The following is a 16,249-nucleotide window of genomic DNA, read 5'->3' as shown; positions in this document are numbered from 1 at the left end:
GTTTTAATGTTCACCCATACAAAAATATTCTTTCTACTGCTGCCTTTAAACGAAAATGAACATAATAATCTCCCATATAATACTGGGTAAGAAATAAAAAAATTTCAGTTACTGAAATGGTCTTCACCATATTTTTCTGAAGGAACTTAAAAATCACCATGTCCTCATGTATAAAAATAAGTACAAGTATCTGGAAAACCCTTCCACCCTAGAATAGATATCCATCACCTTGTAGAGATATGATTAAAACCCCATGTTAATACTTGAAAACTTTCATTAGATGAAAAACTTTCATTACACAGCACTTAAAAAATTAAATTATGATCCTTTTTGGAGTGTATTTTTCCCACACAGATCAATTTCAAACTGCAGGAAACCAATAATCATTCCAATCTTCTACATGTTTAAGTTCTTAAATATTCCTAATGTATTTTTCAATACAGCAACGAAACTAATCAAATAACTAGTAAGAAATAAATAGGTGACATTATTGTTGCAACCTGAAGTATCTTCCCCCCCCGCCCCATAACTGAGTCCACATTTCCTGTGTTTTCACCTGCAGAAAACAAATGAGTCCTCTCCCCAAAGGAGGAGTTCAAGAATTTAATCTGCTAAAATTATTTTGTGATTCATCTCCATAGCTGATCTGTCTTTTTGCTAACAGTCCACCCAAAACACTGAAGAAACTTCTACTGCATAGATTATCATAAATCTCATGGCAAGTATTGTTATTCTTATAACTGTTGCCTTACGAATTCTTGCATTTCCTCTGCAATACAAGACCAATGCTGACATAACAGCATGAGTCCAGCATGGCCACCAGGATGGTTTCAGGAAAAGGAGAATGTGACATTCAAAGAAAGTGTCAGAGTTCAGCCTTAGGAAGGCAGCAGAGGGGGATCTAACTGCTGGTTGGAGCCACCCAACAGAAGAGAAGTTGGAGCCTGACCTTTCTCAGGGGTGCACAGAGAGGCATTGGACACGAACAGCAACATGGCAAATTCCCATTAGGTGTCATTTCCTTTTCACCATGAGGGTGGCCAAAGCCTGGGACTAGGGCCCAGAGAGGCTTTGGGATCTCCATCTTTGGAGATCATTCAAAACTTCACTGGAAAAAGCCCAGAGCAACATGATCTATTTATTTCTGTTTGGAGCAGGAGGTTGTACTAGAAACCTCCAGAGGTGACCCCCAACAGCCTGAATTATCCTCTGGATCTATCTGTGTCAAACACTCATTTTTCTTTAAAGCCCGCCTCTCGCATCAGCAGCAACCTCTGACCTCTCTAATCACAAAATCAGCTTAATCCCAGAATCATCGGCCAAGTTTCTTTTTATTCAGGTAATACATGAAGTATCAAAACCAATGGTATACTGCTGGCCAAAAATAACCAGCATGACACAGCCATCCAGCAGCTCAACCCTAAAGCCTAAGTGCTTAGTGACATAATTTGCTTGAGCACTTGGCACTGCCAGGGTCTCCTTTATATGCACAGTTGTGGTTGTCTAGCTATACAATTGCTCTCACTGGCATTTGGAAAACTGCAGCTATTTTGCGTGCTCTACATTATAGATATAATATACGTTGTACAGCTATCCTTTTTTATTCACCTGTCAACATCAGTATCAGGTTTATCAGCTTATCACAGATTTTGTGTTGTGGGAATATTGAACTCACTTCTGAACAATATTCTAAAGAAATGGAAGACCCATCAGGACTAGAAAATGAAGTGAGAGTTATTTTCGTCATCTTCTAACTTTACTTGGAAATGTTGTCTGTAGCTTGGCAAAGCTGACTAGCGCAGAGTTTTTTTTCCTTTGCAGTTAGCGAGTTTCACCACTGGCCAGACAAACTAGCTGACTTCAGGGACTTGTCAACTCAGCTGGAGACAAGGAGTTTTTAACATGAAAGGAAACAAATTCTGTGCTTGAAGTAAGGCTTAAATAGCCACATTATCCAATAGTAATCAAGTAGGATTTAATCAGCTGGGTTAATCTTGCTAGTGCTTCTGTAATAAATGAATGAATTAATGGACATAAAACCAAAAGGCTGGTCATGATCTTCTAATCAAAAAGCAAAAGATAAATGCCAGTTCATTCAAACACCATAGGACTCTTCCACATGGAAAAATGCAGTGCTGGGCAGAGAGGCTAGAACTATATCAAGTGTCTGAATCTGCTGCTTTGTGATAGCCTAAAAACCTGCCAAGGGTAATTTACCCTGCTTTCCAGCCTTTACAGATAGCTTGGTTACATCAGCCTATAAAAATACTGTAGAAACATACAAAATGTGTCCACAAAAGTTAGAGAAATTGAATCATAGAGAATTAAGGCACCACTTTAACATGAAAAACTCACATATGCAAAAAGACAAGACTAGGGCTGGCAAAAGAGCAGAAACAAGACAGATCCCTTTCCTTATTTTGTTAGGAAGCCCTTACCTGTCCAACCCCTGGCAGTAAACAGGGAACAAGCAACACAGACCTGCTTCACTATCTACTGTGATAAAATCAGGTGCTTAAAAACTAGAATGCCTGTGACCAGGCTGCATCTTGCACAACTACTCAATATGCAGAAGATCTCTGCACTGCAGAATAAAATTAATCAGAGTCCTACACAATGAGATTGGTTACACTGAAAAGAAGGCATTTACAAAGAAAACGGCACACTGAAGAGAGCTTAGGAATATTTGGCTGCTGAGTGAGGTCAAAGGCAAGTACCTGGGGCCTTCTAGCCTCACACCAGGGCGAAATTGCCACTGCAGATGAACAGAACACAGTGCTCAATACCAGAATAATCTGGCCATTTTAACTGACAATCTGACTGCTAGGAGAATCCCAGCAAAGGAAACTGAATGCTGCAGCCGCATCCATATCTTGGGGAGCCTGTGGACCAGAAGGCATCCGAAGCGCATGCCTCATGAGCCACCCTTCTGCACCATCCTAGTCTCACAAGCCCTCAGAGTGCTCCCAGAGAGACCTATCAAGAAGTGGGTAAGGACAGGGAGAACACTTTTGAATTCAAAGCATCTGCCGCTGGGCCTTGCACAGCTCCAGTTGAGCATCTAGAGCAGACACAGTGCCTGGTTTGGCATGTAAAGATGGTTTCCACACTCCTCTCTGCACCAGCTCAAAAGCTAGAAAAAAATCCACTGGATTTAATCAGGGATACTGGTTTACTATTTCTGCAGTTAAGGCTGCTGTTGGAAAGGCAGACTGACACTAAGATAGTCCAAGACAAGCACCTCAAAAGCTGTGCAAGAGCTGTTCTAATAGAGCCGTTGTGTTTTGATTAACCTCAAAGACCTCAGAGGTGGGAGACAGAGTCTGGATAGTATTTCACAGATGCTCCTTTGCCACCTGAATGCTACTCCAAAGCAAGTCCAGGGTGGGCAAAAAGTAACAGAATGAGCAGGCAGGTTTCTGTCTATCTCTACACCAAAGGGTTAGAAAAGCATTGAAGATATGGAAAAACATCTGCTTTTCTAGAAGTCACAGGACTTTTCCTTCCGTGTGTTCAATGAGAGGAAACCATCCCATTCTTTCTCCCCATGATTCCAAAGAACAAGAGTCCTCTAAATCCTACATAAATAATAGGGCTTAACTGCTATAAACAGAGGTTTTAAAGCAAGCCCCCATACTGCCTTAAATCATTGCAATTACCATGTGTCAGTGTTGTTCACAGAGTGGCTTTGGGTCATGTAAACTTTTCTGAGCAAACAGACCCAGAAGCTCCATCCCAGGTGCACAGCAAGTAGTACCCAAATCCTAAAGGAGACAGACCAAACCAACAACTGGTCCCTCAGACAGGGGCAACAGATTAAAACTAATGTAAAGCAGAGTACCCCAAACACATGCTGTTTATAGTGTAAAATCCCCAAGTCATATATGCTGCAGATGCATAGGCCTGAGCAACTGCTTCTATCCACTGATCTGCTGGTACTGTACTGCTCACTGATGTAGACATAGCTTAAGATGGTAAAACATGGAAAATCCAAAGGCCCTTCTTGCTCTCTGGATAAGCAAGTTGCTAATTCACTTAGCCATACAGACCTTAGTTCAATTCGCTTTTTAACGTACGTGACCAAAAGGCTTATCTACACAGCAAAACACCTGCAGATACAACTAAACCAGCCACCTTCTCTGCTGCAGACCAGTTGTATCTGCTGGTATTTTACCAATGCAGCTTAGGCTTAGTTTCAAAATGCTTGACTGCAAAGTATAAAAGCCCAATAGGTTAAAATTATGTGCAAATGGCACTATCACATACAATTATCTCCTTAAAGATAATTATACAGTAGTGATTCAGGTAATAAAATGAGGGCTTGGCACTAAAATAGTATTCTTCTAGCTGTATTTGTGCAGAAGTTCCCTGTGCAGATGTGCCAAACTATCCCTGAATCAGTTTCTGAATTCGTTACAGGTAAGATTTTTGTCCCTAGTAGGGTAATTCTCTATTAGCTGTCTATAAAATAATTTTTATTATCTTTTTTCATACTATTACTTTATTATCCCTATCCTTACCAACTACATACATACATTTCTTATTGCTGTCCACCATTAATTTGTCATCATTTCCATATTGCTTGTTACTTATTGCATATTTTAGATATAAATACATACATAAGAATCTATTACTGCAAAAGTCTACTCTCTGATGTGGTTCCTTGGGGAACTGCAGTAGCTGGGAACTGCACAGCAGCCTTCTTCAAGGAAGGATAATTTTCAGATCCTCCAGGTAAACTTAGTCCTGCATATTCCCTCATCCATGGAAAAGACAGATAAGCCAGAGATAATCAAGCTCGACAGGAGTGGTGAGCAACTCCTGTAGTCAGGCCAGAAGGGTTGCTCAGGTTGGTGCTGATAAACTGCAGAGGACTTTACCTACAGCAGACAGTGGGTAAACACATGGTGTGATCTCAAGTAAAAGAGAGGTCCAAGGTCATAATCTGCAGTGGCCACTGGTTCTACAACAAATAATGGTTGCCTGAATGCCACCACGTAGTGAGGATTTGTAAAGAAAGACTTGTTTTCAAATGGTGACTCCTCATGGAAGAGGCCTGGCATCATGGAGGATGCCAGCTGCTCATGCTGCAATGATACGGGTACAATCAGGCACTATGGAGGGTGCAGGCCTACTTGAGCAGCAAGGACAGTAATACACTTTGTGATACTGAGGTCAACATTCCTAATGGTACCAAAAAGAGAATGCAACTTCCCTATTCCCCAGGTAAGCTTACCAACACACACTGAGAAAATGGCTTTGGTCCAACAGTGCCAAGGCCCTGCCCGAAGAGGGGAGCAACAGGACAATGTAAGCCAAACAGTGCTTGACAAAGATGAGAAAAAGGTTATCTTGTGGTACTCTGATTAAAATTGGCCAGACAGAGTAGCACCCAGACAGAATGTACTGATCCTAAGCCCAGCCTGCACAAGGAAATACTCTACAGCAACTCTGTGGGACCAAGAGGTTTTTATTTTCACTAAAATAGTCCATGGAAGGCAAGAAAAAGACAGAAATTCTGCTGGCAATTTTTTGGGTAAATGTGCAACAACAGGACAAACCCAAAGCCTAAGAGGGCACGACTGCTAGTGCTTCCCAGCCCCAGGACAGTATAATGATTTGGAAAGTTGGTCAGAAGATGATCTACAATCCTTGCAAGTGACAATAGAAGTCAGAAAGAACTTTGCCTTTGACAAAGACATTAATATCTAAACAGATAAAGAAAAAGACCTATACATCTAGAAAAATCAAATCAAGTAAGAGCAGAACAGATTGACTCCACAAGGCAGTTGAGATACTGAAGTGGCAGTGATCTCACATAGCCAAGCACAAGTATCACAGAATCATTTATGTTGGAAGGGACCTCTTGAGATCATCTAGTCCACCCACCCTGCTCAAGCAGAGACAGCTAAAGCAGGTTGTCCAGGGCCACATCCAGTTGGTTTTTGAATGTCTCCAAGGATGAAGACTCCACAACCTCTCTGGGCAACCTGTGCCAGTGTCTGACCACCCTCACAGTAAAAACAAACAAACAAAAAACCAGAAGGTAACCACCCTCCCAGTAGAAAACTACACAATGTTTATTAGAAGGTATAGACACTCTCTAGAGAGTCATAAACTGATTAGTTCCCCAGTGTGTTCTGTGGACTGCCAGTGCAGAAAGGACATTGTGTGGGACCTGCAGCTGTGTTCCTTATGTGGCTGTTCCAGAAAGTGTCCCAGAAAGTCTGACTGTTGGCAACAGCCAGCAGTCCAAACTGATCAGGAGCTACTGCAATGAGAGGTCAGGCTGCACCCAAATCAGGTCCTGAAGTAGATCTGCAGTATGGGCTAATGGCCAGCCTTCTCTATCCCAAATTCTGTGAAGCTCTTAGCAACTTGCAAGACCCTGATCACAAGCTCTGAAAAGAGCAGCAGCTCATTACTCTTTTAATGTTAGTGTAATACCTAAATAGAAAACAATAAAGCTGTACTATTTCAGAGCGACTGTAATGTTCAGTTCTACCAGAAAAGTACAGAGGAATTTTAGACAACACTGGTGCCTTGCTTTTTTACCTGGAAAACCATGAACCGACTATATCACCTATGGTAATACCACCAACTTTCTCCATCCACCACCTGTTTGGATAAAGTCAGCATCTCCCTTTCTGAAATGTTTCTCACCTCTTCACAACAGCTCACAGTGAAAACATACACAATGCATTATTCCCAAATCTCTCAACCTTATTTCTTATTTTAACCTTATCATAACCTTGAACCAAAAAAAGTTAAATTCTTCACAGAACAGCTGGATTTGTAAAAATACAACTGAAATAATTTGTCATTCTCAAAGGCAGGCTAGCTGATGCAGAGCCAGTTCTGCTTCTTCTGTCTTTTCTGTCCCTTAATATTTGCTAACTGCTTTGCCAAGGGACTTTCCTAATTCCACACACCAACACTCTCTCTCCCAATTACCAGGATCATGCTGTGTCCAACTGTGGGTGTGTTTTCAAGCATTTGGTATTCTCAATTATTTTCCAGAAATAAACACTGATGACAAAGCACAAGTGTTAGTCAACTCCTTGCACATTTTCTGATGCTAGTTCTGATTTGGTGACTTCAAGTCATGCTTTTCAAGCATTCCCTACCCTGGATGTAACATATATTGACACTAGCCAGCACGACAGCATCGGCTCTTGGTATTCTAATAATCCACCATTCTACAGAGTCACATCCTCACTCAATTTGTAGCAGTTCCAAGTGTACAACCAAATGCAAAGATCTAAACTTCTGCCTTGCTTGCTTAAGACCTTAGCCACCTGCTCTGCTCTTCTCTGGGAGCTCTGTGCATCCAGGCCTTTCACAGATCAACAGCAAACTTCCTCCTAATGACCTGTGCTGATTTCTCCTTTGATTTGATTCTCTTCACTCAGCTCAGCTGAATCTATTACAATACAGTGTATTCAAAAAAGGCCTTGTAAGTCCTCCTCTTAGAAGAGCTGAACTGTGGAAAGCTATTTGACCTTCAAAAATTATTCACTGATTTCTACCTAGAGGCGATCTGCCACAAACATTGGGTCTCTTTCACAAGACCTGCAACAGTCTCACCGTCTAATACAATCATCTCTCTGGAGATTTGGCAAGGGCAGAGGTAAAGACACAGACACAAGGCCACAACACTGCCTCTGAAGCATGAGCACTGGTGATAAGGATACTACTCACTGCTTCACGGGAAGGTGTTTTCTCAGCCCAAGTGGGAATCCTACGAAAAGGAACATCACTTCAAAGGTATATTATACTAGAACAAGTAAACTGTACCTGTCAGTAGCTGGTCTTGCCTTCACAAGGAAATCCATGCGCTTCAGAAAGCAGCAGTTCTAGGTTTCTCAAAGGCAGATTTGGAAATTCCTTGTTTACATCCTCCTCTAGGAATCAGTTTTTAGTAGAAGCCCCCTCACTGTTCCTTCAGCAAGGAACAACTGCAGAAAGACTGCTACCTTGCACCCTTTGGTGTTAAACTGTATCTGATCAGTTTGGGATATTTGTTGGCTTCTTTCACCCTATTCTACTAGTTCGCTCCTGAGAATGACTGTGACTTCAAAGATCAGCACAGGAAGTGTTAACTTTTAGCCTTATTTATAGTTTCATCTGAACAAACAGCATCCTGGCTTAAGGCAAATCCCCCTTCAGTGTAATTTCTTAAGTGGAAGCAGGGTTGGACATGCATCAAGGAAGGCTCCCATTTTGCTGCTTCCCAGTCAGTTTGAAACCTGCTTATAAGTTTTGCCACATTCCACCATAGGAATTGATGGTCCCAGGGCTGACCTTCCACACCCAAACCAATAAAAAGCTGTGTTAGGGAAAATCAAGAATAGGCATATCATTCAAATTAACATAATTCAAAACCACCACTCCCAAAACTAGAAGACCTAAAAATCACTTCATGCTTTCCCTTCAGGACAGTCAGGTACATGAAAAATTAACTAACTGCCAGTTTGCCTATACTTCACATTATACACTTTTTGCACTCATCTACTAGTCAACGATCTTACTTGGACACTCAGTCACGGTCACGGTGCTATAGTCACAAACATTTTTCTGGTCCTCTGGGAGGCAACCAGCTAACTTCATTTCTTAGTCAGACATTGCTTGCTCTATTCCTTATTATCTAATGAGTATCACTAGACCACACAGACCAGTGTACCAATAGTTCAGTTTAAGTATCCTTATTGTTCTTACAGCCTGCTGGACACAAACAGGCCCTGTAGTTGGAACTCACTGGAGTAGGACGCTTTGCAGAATGTAATAACTTTCTGAGCTGAATGACTTAATGTAACATCACATACAGATGGAAGCTGAAGAGAAAATCATACAAAACATTTGCAACTTTGGATTCTAATTGTTAACAGAGCGACCTTTAGCACTTTCAAAGAGCTTTCTGCCTTACCTTGTAGCTTTTTCAGGACAGCCACTTCCATCTTGAGAACTTGCTTGGGCTGCTGGGCTGATTCCACCTTCAAGGCCACATTCTCACGGGTCAGCAGATCCATTGCCTCATAGATCTCCCCAAAGCCACCACCACCAATCTTCTTCAACTAGAAAAGTACAAAGAGTTTTGGTACAATGTACAAGAGAGACAACATCAGATTAGCTTTCACAGAGCCAGGCATTAGCTTCTTTACTGCATAGGGAGAACAAACTCAGCTCCCAATTTGTGCTATGCCTGAATCCCTTCACTGCACAGCTAGGCAAATGTCCAGCTACCCACTTGACTGTGCTATGTATAAAATTCTTTGCTGCAACAACAAAGAACAAGCCTAGCAAGTGATGACATGTGATACATTTAAAATCAAATGATAATGCTTATTACCTCAATAACATTCTTGCCAAAATTCAAGGAAAGACCCTTCAAGGAGGTAGTAGAACCAGTACCACAGCTGTGGTAGTTGGAACTAATGCTTTCAGGAAATAAGTTAAATGAAGTTTACATCTCATTCACAGGATTTTAAAGATAGAACAAAACATCCACTGGAATATTTTACAAGATGCTTGAGCTGCTCTGCTAGTGAGGTTAAGTGTTATATTTCAGAGAACTGCCAACTGCATTACGTCAAAACAGTTATGTACAAGCCACCAGTACAGCTCCTTTGTTTCTCATTCTCTTTTTTTTTCTTTTTAATTTTAAACCACACAAAATGATGCTTTTTGTGTCTCTGAGCAAAATTAAAGACTGCTTCATAACTGAAGGATAACACTACTTAAAAATCAAAACCATTTCAATCGACATAAACTCAAACCTAAAGATGACTAAATTTCAGCATATTTGATATGTACCTACTAGAGATAGATTGTCTACGTGTTCTAGAGTAGCCACCCACTCAGAGAGCAAGCTGGGATCCTCTGCCTTTCCTGGAATGTGATTCCTTGATTCTCCTTCTGCTGAGACCTGACAGCATATGCACATATAGTTATACATATGCATGTATAAGACAGACTCCTAATGTGTTGCAAGTGTCAATGTCTATGCCAGGAAAATGATTTTATATTTGTTTCTCTTAGATATATTTAAAGCGTACTATGCTGCCCAGGAACAAGTTCAGGTTTACAGGAGAGCTAGATCAGAGCTCCTTTGATCTGCTTAGCACTTGGTCATTGAACCTAGCTGCAGCCCTTCCCTTCAGCATTTTGTGTTCGCAACTGCTCAGGAAGCCCTCAGTACTGCTTCTTTCCAACAGCAGCAATAACACTTGAAGAGAAAAAGAAATTTGAACCAGGCAGATAGCCAAATATGTATCTTGCACAATGTTTAATGACTTTTGATGGTAATTGAGTGTCTTCTGCACCACAGAAGGCCTGTCCTGTGCATCTGTCCAATTTACTGAACAAAGGGCCCTACCTCTCAAGGGCAGTTTTTTCTTCTTCTTAAAGCAACCTAACCCATTTGCTTTTCTGGCTCCCAGGTCAAGAAAAACAGCTCTGCATGAAGAATGTAGTACGTTCTGTATTAACAGCCCAACTATTGCCTCTGAAGCTTGATAACCCTTTCAGAGTTGCTGTCCAGAACCATTATTCTTCTCCTTTTACTTGTTATTTTTCCTTACAACCTTCCACTGGGCTAAGAGGCATATTCGTACAGTAAACAGCCCAAGAACTAGGTCACCACATATTATTCATAAATTATTTCAGTGCAGCCCTACTTCTACTTGGAAATTCACAATAAGTGGGCTGGCTATTAAACATCTTTCTATCAAAACAATGCTACATTCAGCATAGTAACAACATGCCAGCTAACACCTCAGGATTCAGTACACAAGATCTTCTGTTGCCTGATGTATTAACAACACAGACAGGAAAGAGACAGTAAAAGCTGCAGAAGGCAAAAAGTTTATTTGGGGTCTGGAAGGACTTTGAGGAAGATTTTAAAAGTCTCTGTGGGAAAATGGGTAACATAACAAGGAAAACTCAACACTAATAAATATAGCACAACATAGCTGGGATGGAGAAGAAACACAGGCTACCCAAAATCTCACTGGGTTGCAAATTCAAGAAATGGATCTGGGGAGAGATATTGCTGAGCCAGCACAGACGCATACAATTATACTTTTCCATTCACTGGCGTTAACAGGGACAGCTCCCATGTCCAACACAGTTGTAAAAATGCAAAGCTACTACAATATAAATGGAACAACACTGCAATATGATAAGGATAGCAGCACTATAAGGATCTGTAGGGAGGTCTAGTCATGCACAATATCAATCACCCTCCTGCTAGGGGCTCTCACTGAGTTAGGAGTGGTTCATTTCAGGATGACGAGAATGATCAGGAGCCTGGAAAAACCAAGGACTGACTAAGACTGTTACCTCAGAACAAGCAAACATGTGCACCAGAGAAGCAGGTTCAGGAAGAAAAGTACAGTTATTGAGACTGCTCACTGGGAAAACAGCCAAACTGGAGGACCCCTGTAAGTCTAAAGAGCAACAAATGTGAGATGACACGAGATCAAGATCAGAGCTTCTTGCTGAATCAGAAAACTGATTTTATACACACATTCCAGCCAATGATGCACCTCACTGTCCAAGACCCCTCAAACTGCCTCTGCTTCCTCACATCCTTTCTCACCCTCTTATGGAAATTATCCTCTGGCATACTTTTCCCAGCACACCAGATGGTCCTATTCATTATTACCAGCACTGCCATCCTCCTTGATTTTTCAGCAACATCCAGAGGCCATCAGCAGCCATTTCCTTGTCTTTGTTCTAGAGCAAGTTGTTATCTTGCAACTCAAGGTCTTGGTTGAGGTCAGGTCCTTAACACAGGCATTTCCTCATTGCTTGGGTACTTTGTGGGAGTTCAGTGTCTAAGGTGAACTCAGCATAGCCTTCTGCTGGACACAAAGGAGAGATGGGCATATACTAGTCCAGAAAATAAACTAATAATTAAACCATTAAACACAAAGTTAAGAAAGAAGGGGACACCTAATGAGAATCACCTAAGTGGTAATCGTGAGTCACCAGCCCATGCTAAGACTCACTGCTCTGGAAATATTCTCTTCTCATCCTGTTTCCTACCTTCCACCAGTCCATTTACTCTTAAGACTGGGATACAGGCTGACAACACCAACAGGACTCATTCTATCAAAATGCACGAGTGTGTATGTGAGCTGAATGTCCCGGTTTCCATCACAGCCTGTGGAGTCAAGTGAACAACTCATCTGATCAAACACAGGTATCTATTTGGACTTGCACACAGACAACTAAAATTAAGTAAGCTGCATCTCAGGCATGATTTCAGTCCTTTTAGCATCCCATTAATGGCCACACGACCATACAGAACCACAGAATCACAGAATGGTAGGGGCTGGAAGGGACCTCTGGAGATCATCTTGTCCAACCCCCCTGACTGAGCAGGTGCAACTACAGCAGGGTGCACAGGACCACATCCAGGTGGGTTTTGAATGTCTCCAGGGAAGGAGACTCCACAGCCTCCCTGGGCAGCCTGTTCCACTGCTCTGTCACCCTCACAGGAAAGAAGTTTTTTCTCATGCTTAGCTGGAACTTCCTGTGTTCCAACTTGTTCCCATTGCCCCTTGTCCTGTCGTTGGGCACCACTGAAAAGAGGCCAGTCCCATCCTCTTGACACCTACCCTTTAGATATTTACAGTCTTCTCTTCTCCAGGCTAAACAAACCCAAGTCTCTCAGCTTCTCCTCATAAGGGAGATGCTCCAGTCCCCTGATCATCTTGGTAACTCTCTGCTGGACTTGCTCAAGCAGTTCCCTGTCCTTCTTAAACTGGGGGGCCCAAAACTGCACGCCGTACTCCAAATATGGTCTCACTAGGGCAGAGTAGAGGGGGAGGATAACCTCCGACAACCTGCTGGCCACACTCCTTTTAATGCACCCCAGGATACCATTGGCCTTCTTTGCCACAAGGGCATGGTGTTGGCTCAGGGTCAGCTTGCTGTCCACCAGCACTCCCAGGTCCTTCTCAACAGAGGTGCTTTCCAGTAGTTCAGCCCCCAGCCTGTACTGGTGCAGGTTGTTCCTCCCCAGGTGCAGGTCCTTGCACTTCCTCTTGCTGAATTTCATCAGGTTCCCCTTGGCCCAGCTCTCCAGCCTGTCCAGGTCTCATTGGATAGCAGCACAGCTTCCCAGCGTATCAGTCACTCCTCCCAGCTTGGTATCATACAGCTCATTGCAGTGCTTCTTCCATGTTCTAAGAGGTTTCACACCACATTAGGCCCTTGGAGTTAACTGTTACCGAAAAGTCACTCTACTCGACCTCTCTCTGTGTCAGTCTCCAGCTAGGGGGTTCCAGGAATTCCCCAAACTGGACTGTCCCTCAGGACTACCGACACAAAATATCCATGTCCTGATGTGGGAAGCCACTCCCAAAAGCCCCTCTGGATATATCAGTAGTTACACAGGACACAGATGTTTTCCTGAAAAGCGGGTTCATTCACCCTCTGTGCAAAATGCCAAACTACACAAAGAGAGGAGGTATTTTATTAAATTCATGTTTGCGCAAAGATGGGTGCTAGGTAGTAGCTCCACAAAGCTAGCACACCACACCAAGAAACTACAAGGTATTCACACAGTTAAATGTGTCACTAACAGCTCATATTCATGTCCCTCAGCTAATCATTGGTTAGTTTCTTTTGCATTTCACCTTAAAGATACAGCTGCCTTTAAATTTGCCACGCATGCTCAGAGAGTAAGGGGCTTATTTGAGAGGGGTTTTTCTGGCGTATGAGCATGATCTTTAGTATTATAATGAGGATAGTTCACCTAAAGGACACTTAGTTTTAGTTCTTATCAACATCCCAATTAGTTGTTCTCCTTGACCATATACTTTATCACCCAGCTTTCGGTGTCTTCTGAGGTGGAATGTTCCCTTTTATGAGTCTCTCAGTTCTTCTTCAAGGATATAGTTGTAAAACAAATGCTTCTCTATCTCTCAGCTCTCTTCTCTGGCCACCAAATTCTGTTTTGCCAGGCTCATGTGGTTCATTGTTATTACTTAGAAGAAAATTCCTTTTCTTCAGTATATCACAGATGGCTCCCTTTGAAGCCTCCTCTAAATAGCCTGAAATATTTTGGATTTATCCTGAAAAGACTCTTGCAGCACAATCCTCCAGAGCCTATTAAAAAAACCAAACAAAAACAAAACCCACCACACAGCCTTCCCACTAAGCAGAAATCAGTACTCACTGATCACTTCAAAAAACCAAGGCAACACACACACCCCCAAACAAAAATAGCCTTCAATTACAAATTTAATCTTTTATTCAGCAAGCGTATAAGACTCCACTGCTCTAAACAAAGTCTGCCTTCCAAGGATATCATGTAAAAACTAGACCTTCCCAGGAAAATGCTCCACGACTAAAGCACAAGTGGTTCAGTCTCAGGACTGGTGGCAAGGTCAGGAACAAGAACATGTGCTCTGAATCCAGAGCGAAGGACCAAACCGAGTGCCAGCGACCTATGGTGAACTCAGCTAGGCTAAAGGTTATCACCCACAGGCTTTGAACGTTGACAAGGTCAAACAGTGACTACCGTGACTGCTTTTTAGGAGCACTTGTATAGTCAAACCTGCAACTCCTGCAGCCCAACTCAATGGGCTACTTGACCCAGAAATAGCTAGCAGGCCTCATCTGACTTAACAACAGGTGAGGAAGAGTGGAACTACATTCACTAAACTCTCAGAGTCCACTCAACTTGCTTAGGAGGACCGGACTTATACTGATCTCAAGGGAAAACTAACTCATATAGAACAGGCACGAACTGAGAAGCCAATCAAGAAGTCAACAAGCCACATCCTAAATCACCTGAACACCTGCCAAAGCCCACATAAAGCAATTCTGCAGAGTGAGACCAAAACAGGCCCTAAGACTGACAAAGCACCTTCCTCGTCCAAAGTTCCCTCTTGGAACAGTAAAAGGCCTTTGTGATCAAGACAGGGTGAAGAGTCCACAAAAGTCTGTGGGGCTTCAAGAAAGGTTTCCGAAGTAAACAGGAAAAGGACAAGTATACCAAAACGTCAGTTCGAGAACCTCAGAAACCTGGAAGAAACCAAAGGATGGATTGCACCTGACAAAAGAGCATACATCTGTATACGAGTCACCGCTTGTATTCAAAGCTCAGTGCAGGAGCTGCCAAATCTGTCTTGCTAATAAGTCTCAGCTGTGAATCCCCAATACAAAGCATTTAGGTGAAGTAAGGAGATATATCGATTCAGCCTTAACATCTGTACCTAGTTCAAAGCAAGTACAAGTTATGTTTGACTTTGTTCCCTCTCCTGAACAAAGCAGTTCACAACATTCAGAGCACGTGTGGATCAATTCCCCTTCTGGGGTCTCAGTAAAAGCCACATGGTTCCAGTACTGCCCAAACTGCATCCAATCAAAGCATCAAAAATATCTGCAAGTAAAGAATGATGACTCGAATGCTTCTTCAAGTCCAAGTTTTGATAAAAAGCACAACCACTCCCTGTCCACGCCTTTCTCAAAAAATAAGAACAAAAATATCATTGCTGTCAGACAGACAAACTTTACTGACTTGGAGCGACAGGAAAATGAACTACCAATGGGCTAACTGCAGAGAATCAACGTTTTCATTTGTCAGAACTTTGTCAGCCAGCATATAGGAGAGAGGAAGAAAGGAATTCAAGGAATACATTACACCAATCCAAAATTAGAAATTGGCTCAATACTGGAAGCATGCCAGCACTAAGAACTACAAGGTTCAAGCAGATGCCCAGCCAGAGACAGTCACAATGGGAGGACAAATTACACAAAAAACCTTCTGGCAGCTGAACCCCAGCATCACATAAATATGCCACACACCTGCTTGAGCAGGATCCATCACTCACAGTAAAGCTTGGACTGTCTGGCTTGCATGCTATGGGTTAGATTCAGAAAGGTCTATGATAAAGAAAGAAATGCTGCTACTGATGTTACAGCTGTATGCTTACTTTAAGGTACACTGCCTTTTTATCTGTCACTTGATCCTATGCTATCCATTTCCTTGGGCCAACAGAGGTATTTTTATATTTTCCCCAGACTACTCTGAGCCCCATACAGCTCACAGCTCTGACTGATCCCACACCAACATCAAGCACTCCAAGGGGACAGCACAGAAAGCCTGCCTAAAGTGCGTGCACTTTTTTGGGAGGCAGATATGACTGTTCAATGAAGGTTCACAGCACACTTCACAGCTAGCACTAGGTTAAATTAAGATTTTCTCATTGCTGTTTATGCCCTTTGGCAAGTC

The 16,249-nt window shown here is 42.4% G+C and overlaps 1 protein-coding gene across 3 annotated transcripts in view; it reads right to left on the bottom strand.

Moving 5' to 3' along the window:
• TTBK1 (tau tubulin kinase 1) overlaps window positions 1–16,249 on the bottom strand; it is a 110,536-nt gene that overhangs the window by 72,521 nt on the left and 21,766 nt on the right. For all 3 annotated transcript variants that reach the window (XM_064446510.1, XM_064446511.1, XM_064446509.1), the window contains one exon: window positions 8,927–9,074. In XM_064446510.1, coding sequence (XP_064302580.1) covers window positions 8,927–9,074 — 148 coding nt within the window. The remainder of the gene's footprint in view (window positions 1–8,926; window positions 9,075–16,249) is intronic.

Source organism: Phalacrocorax carbo, chromosome 3 (assembly GCF_963921805.1).
Source record: "Phalacrocorax carbo chromosome 3, bPhaCar2.1, whole genome shotgun sequence".
NCBI lineage: Eukaryota > Metazoa > Chordata > Aves > Suliformes > Phalacrocoracidae > Phalacrocorax > Phalacrocorax carbo.
Note: the sequence above shows the minus strand (reverse complement) of the source record. Positions and strands in the feature narration are given on the sequence as shown.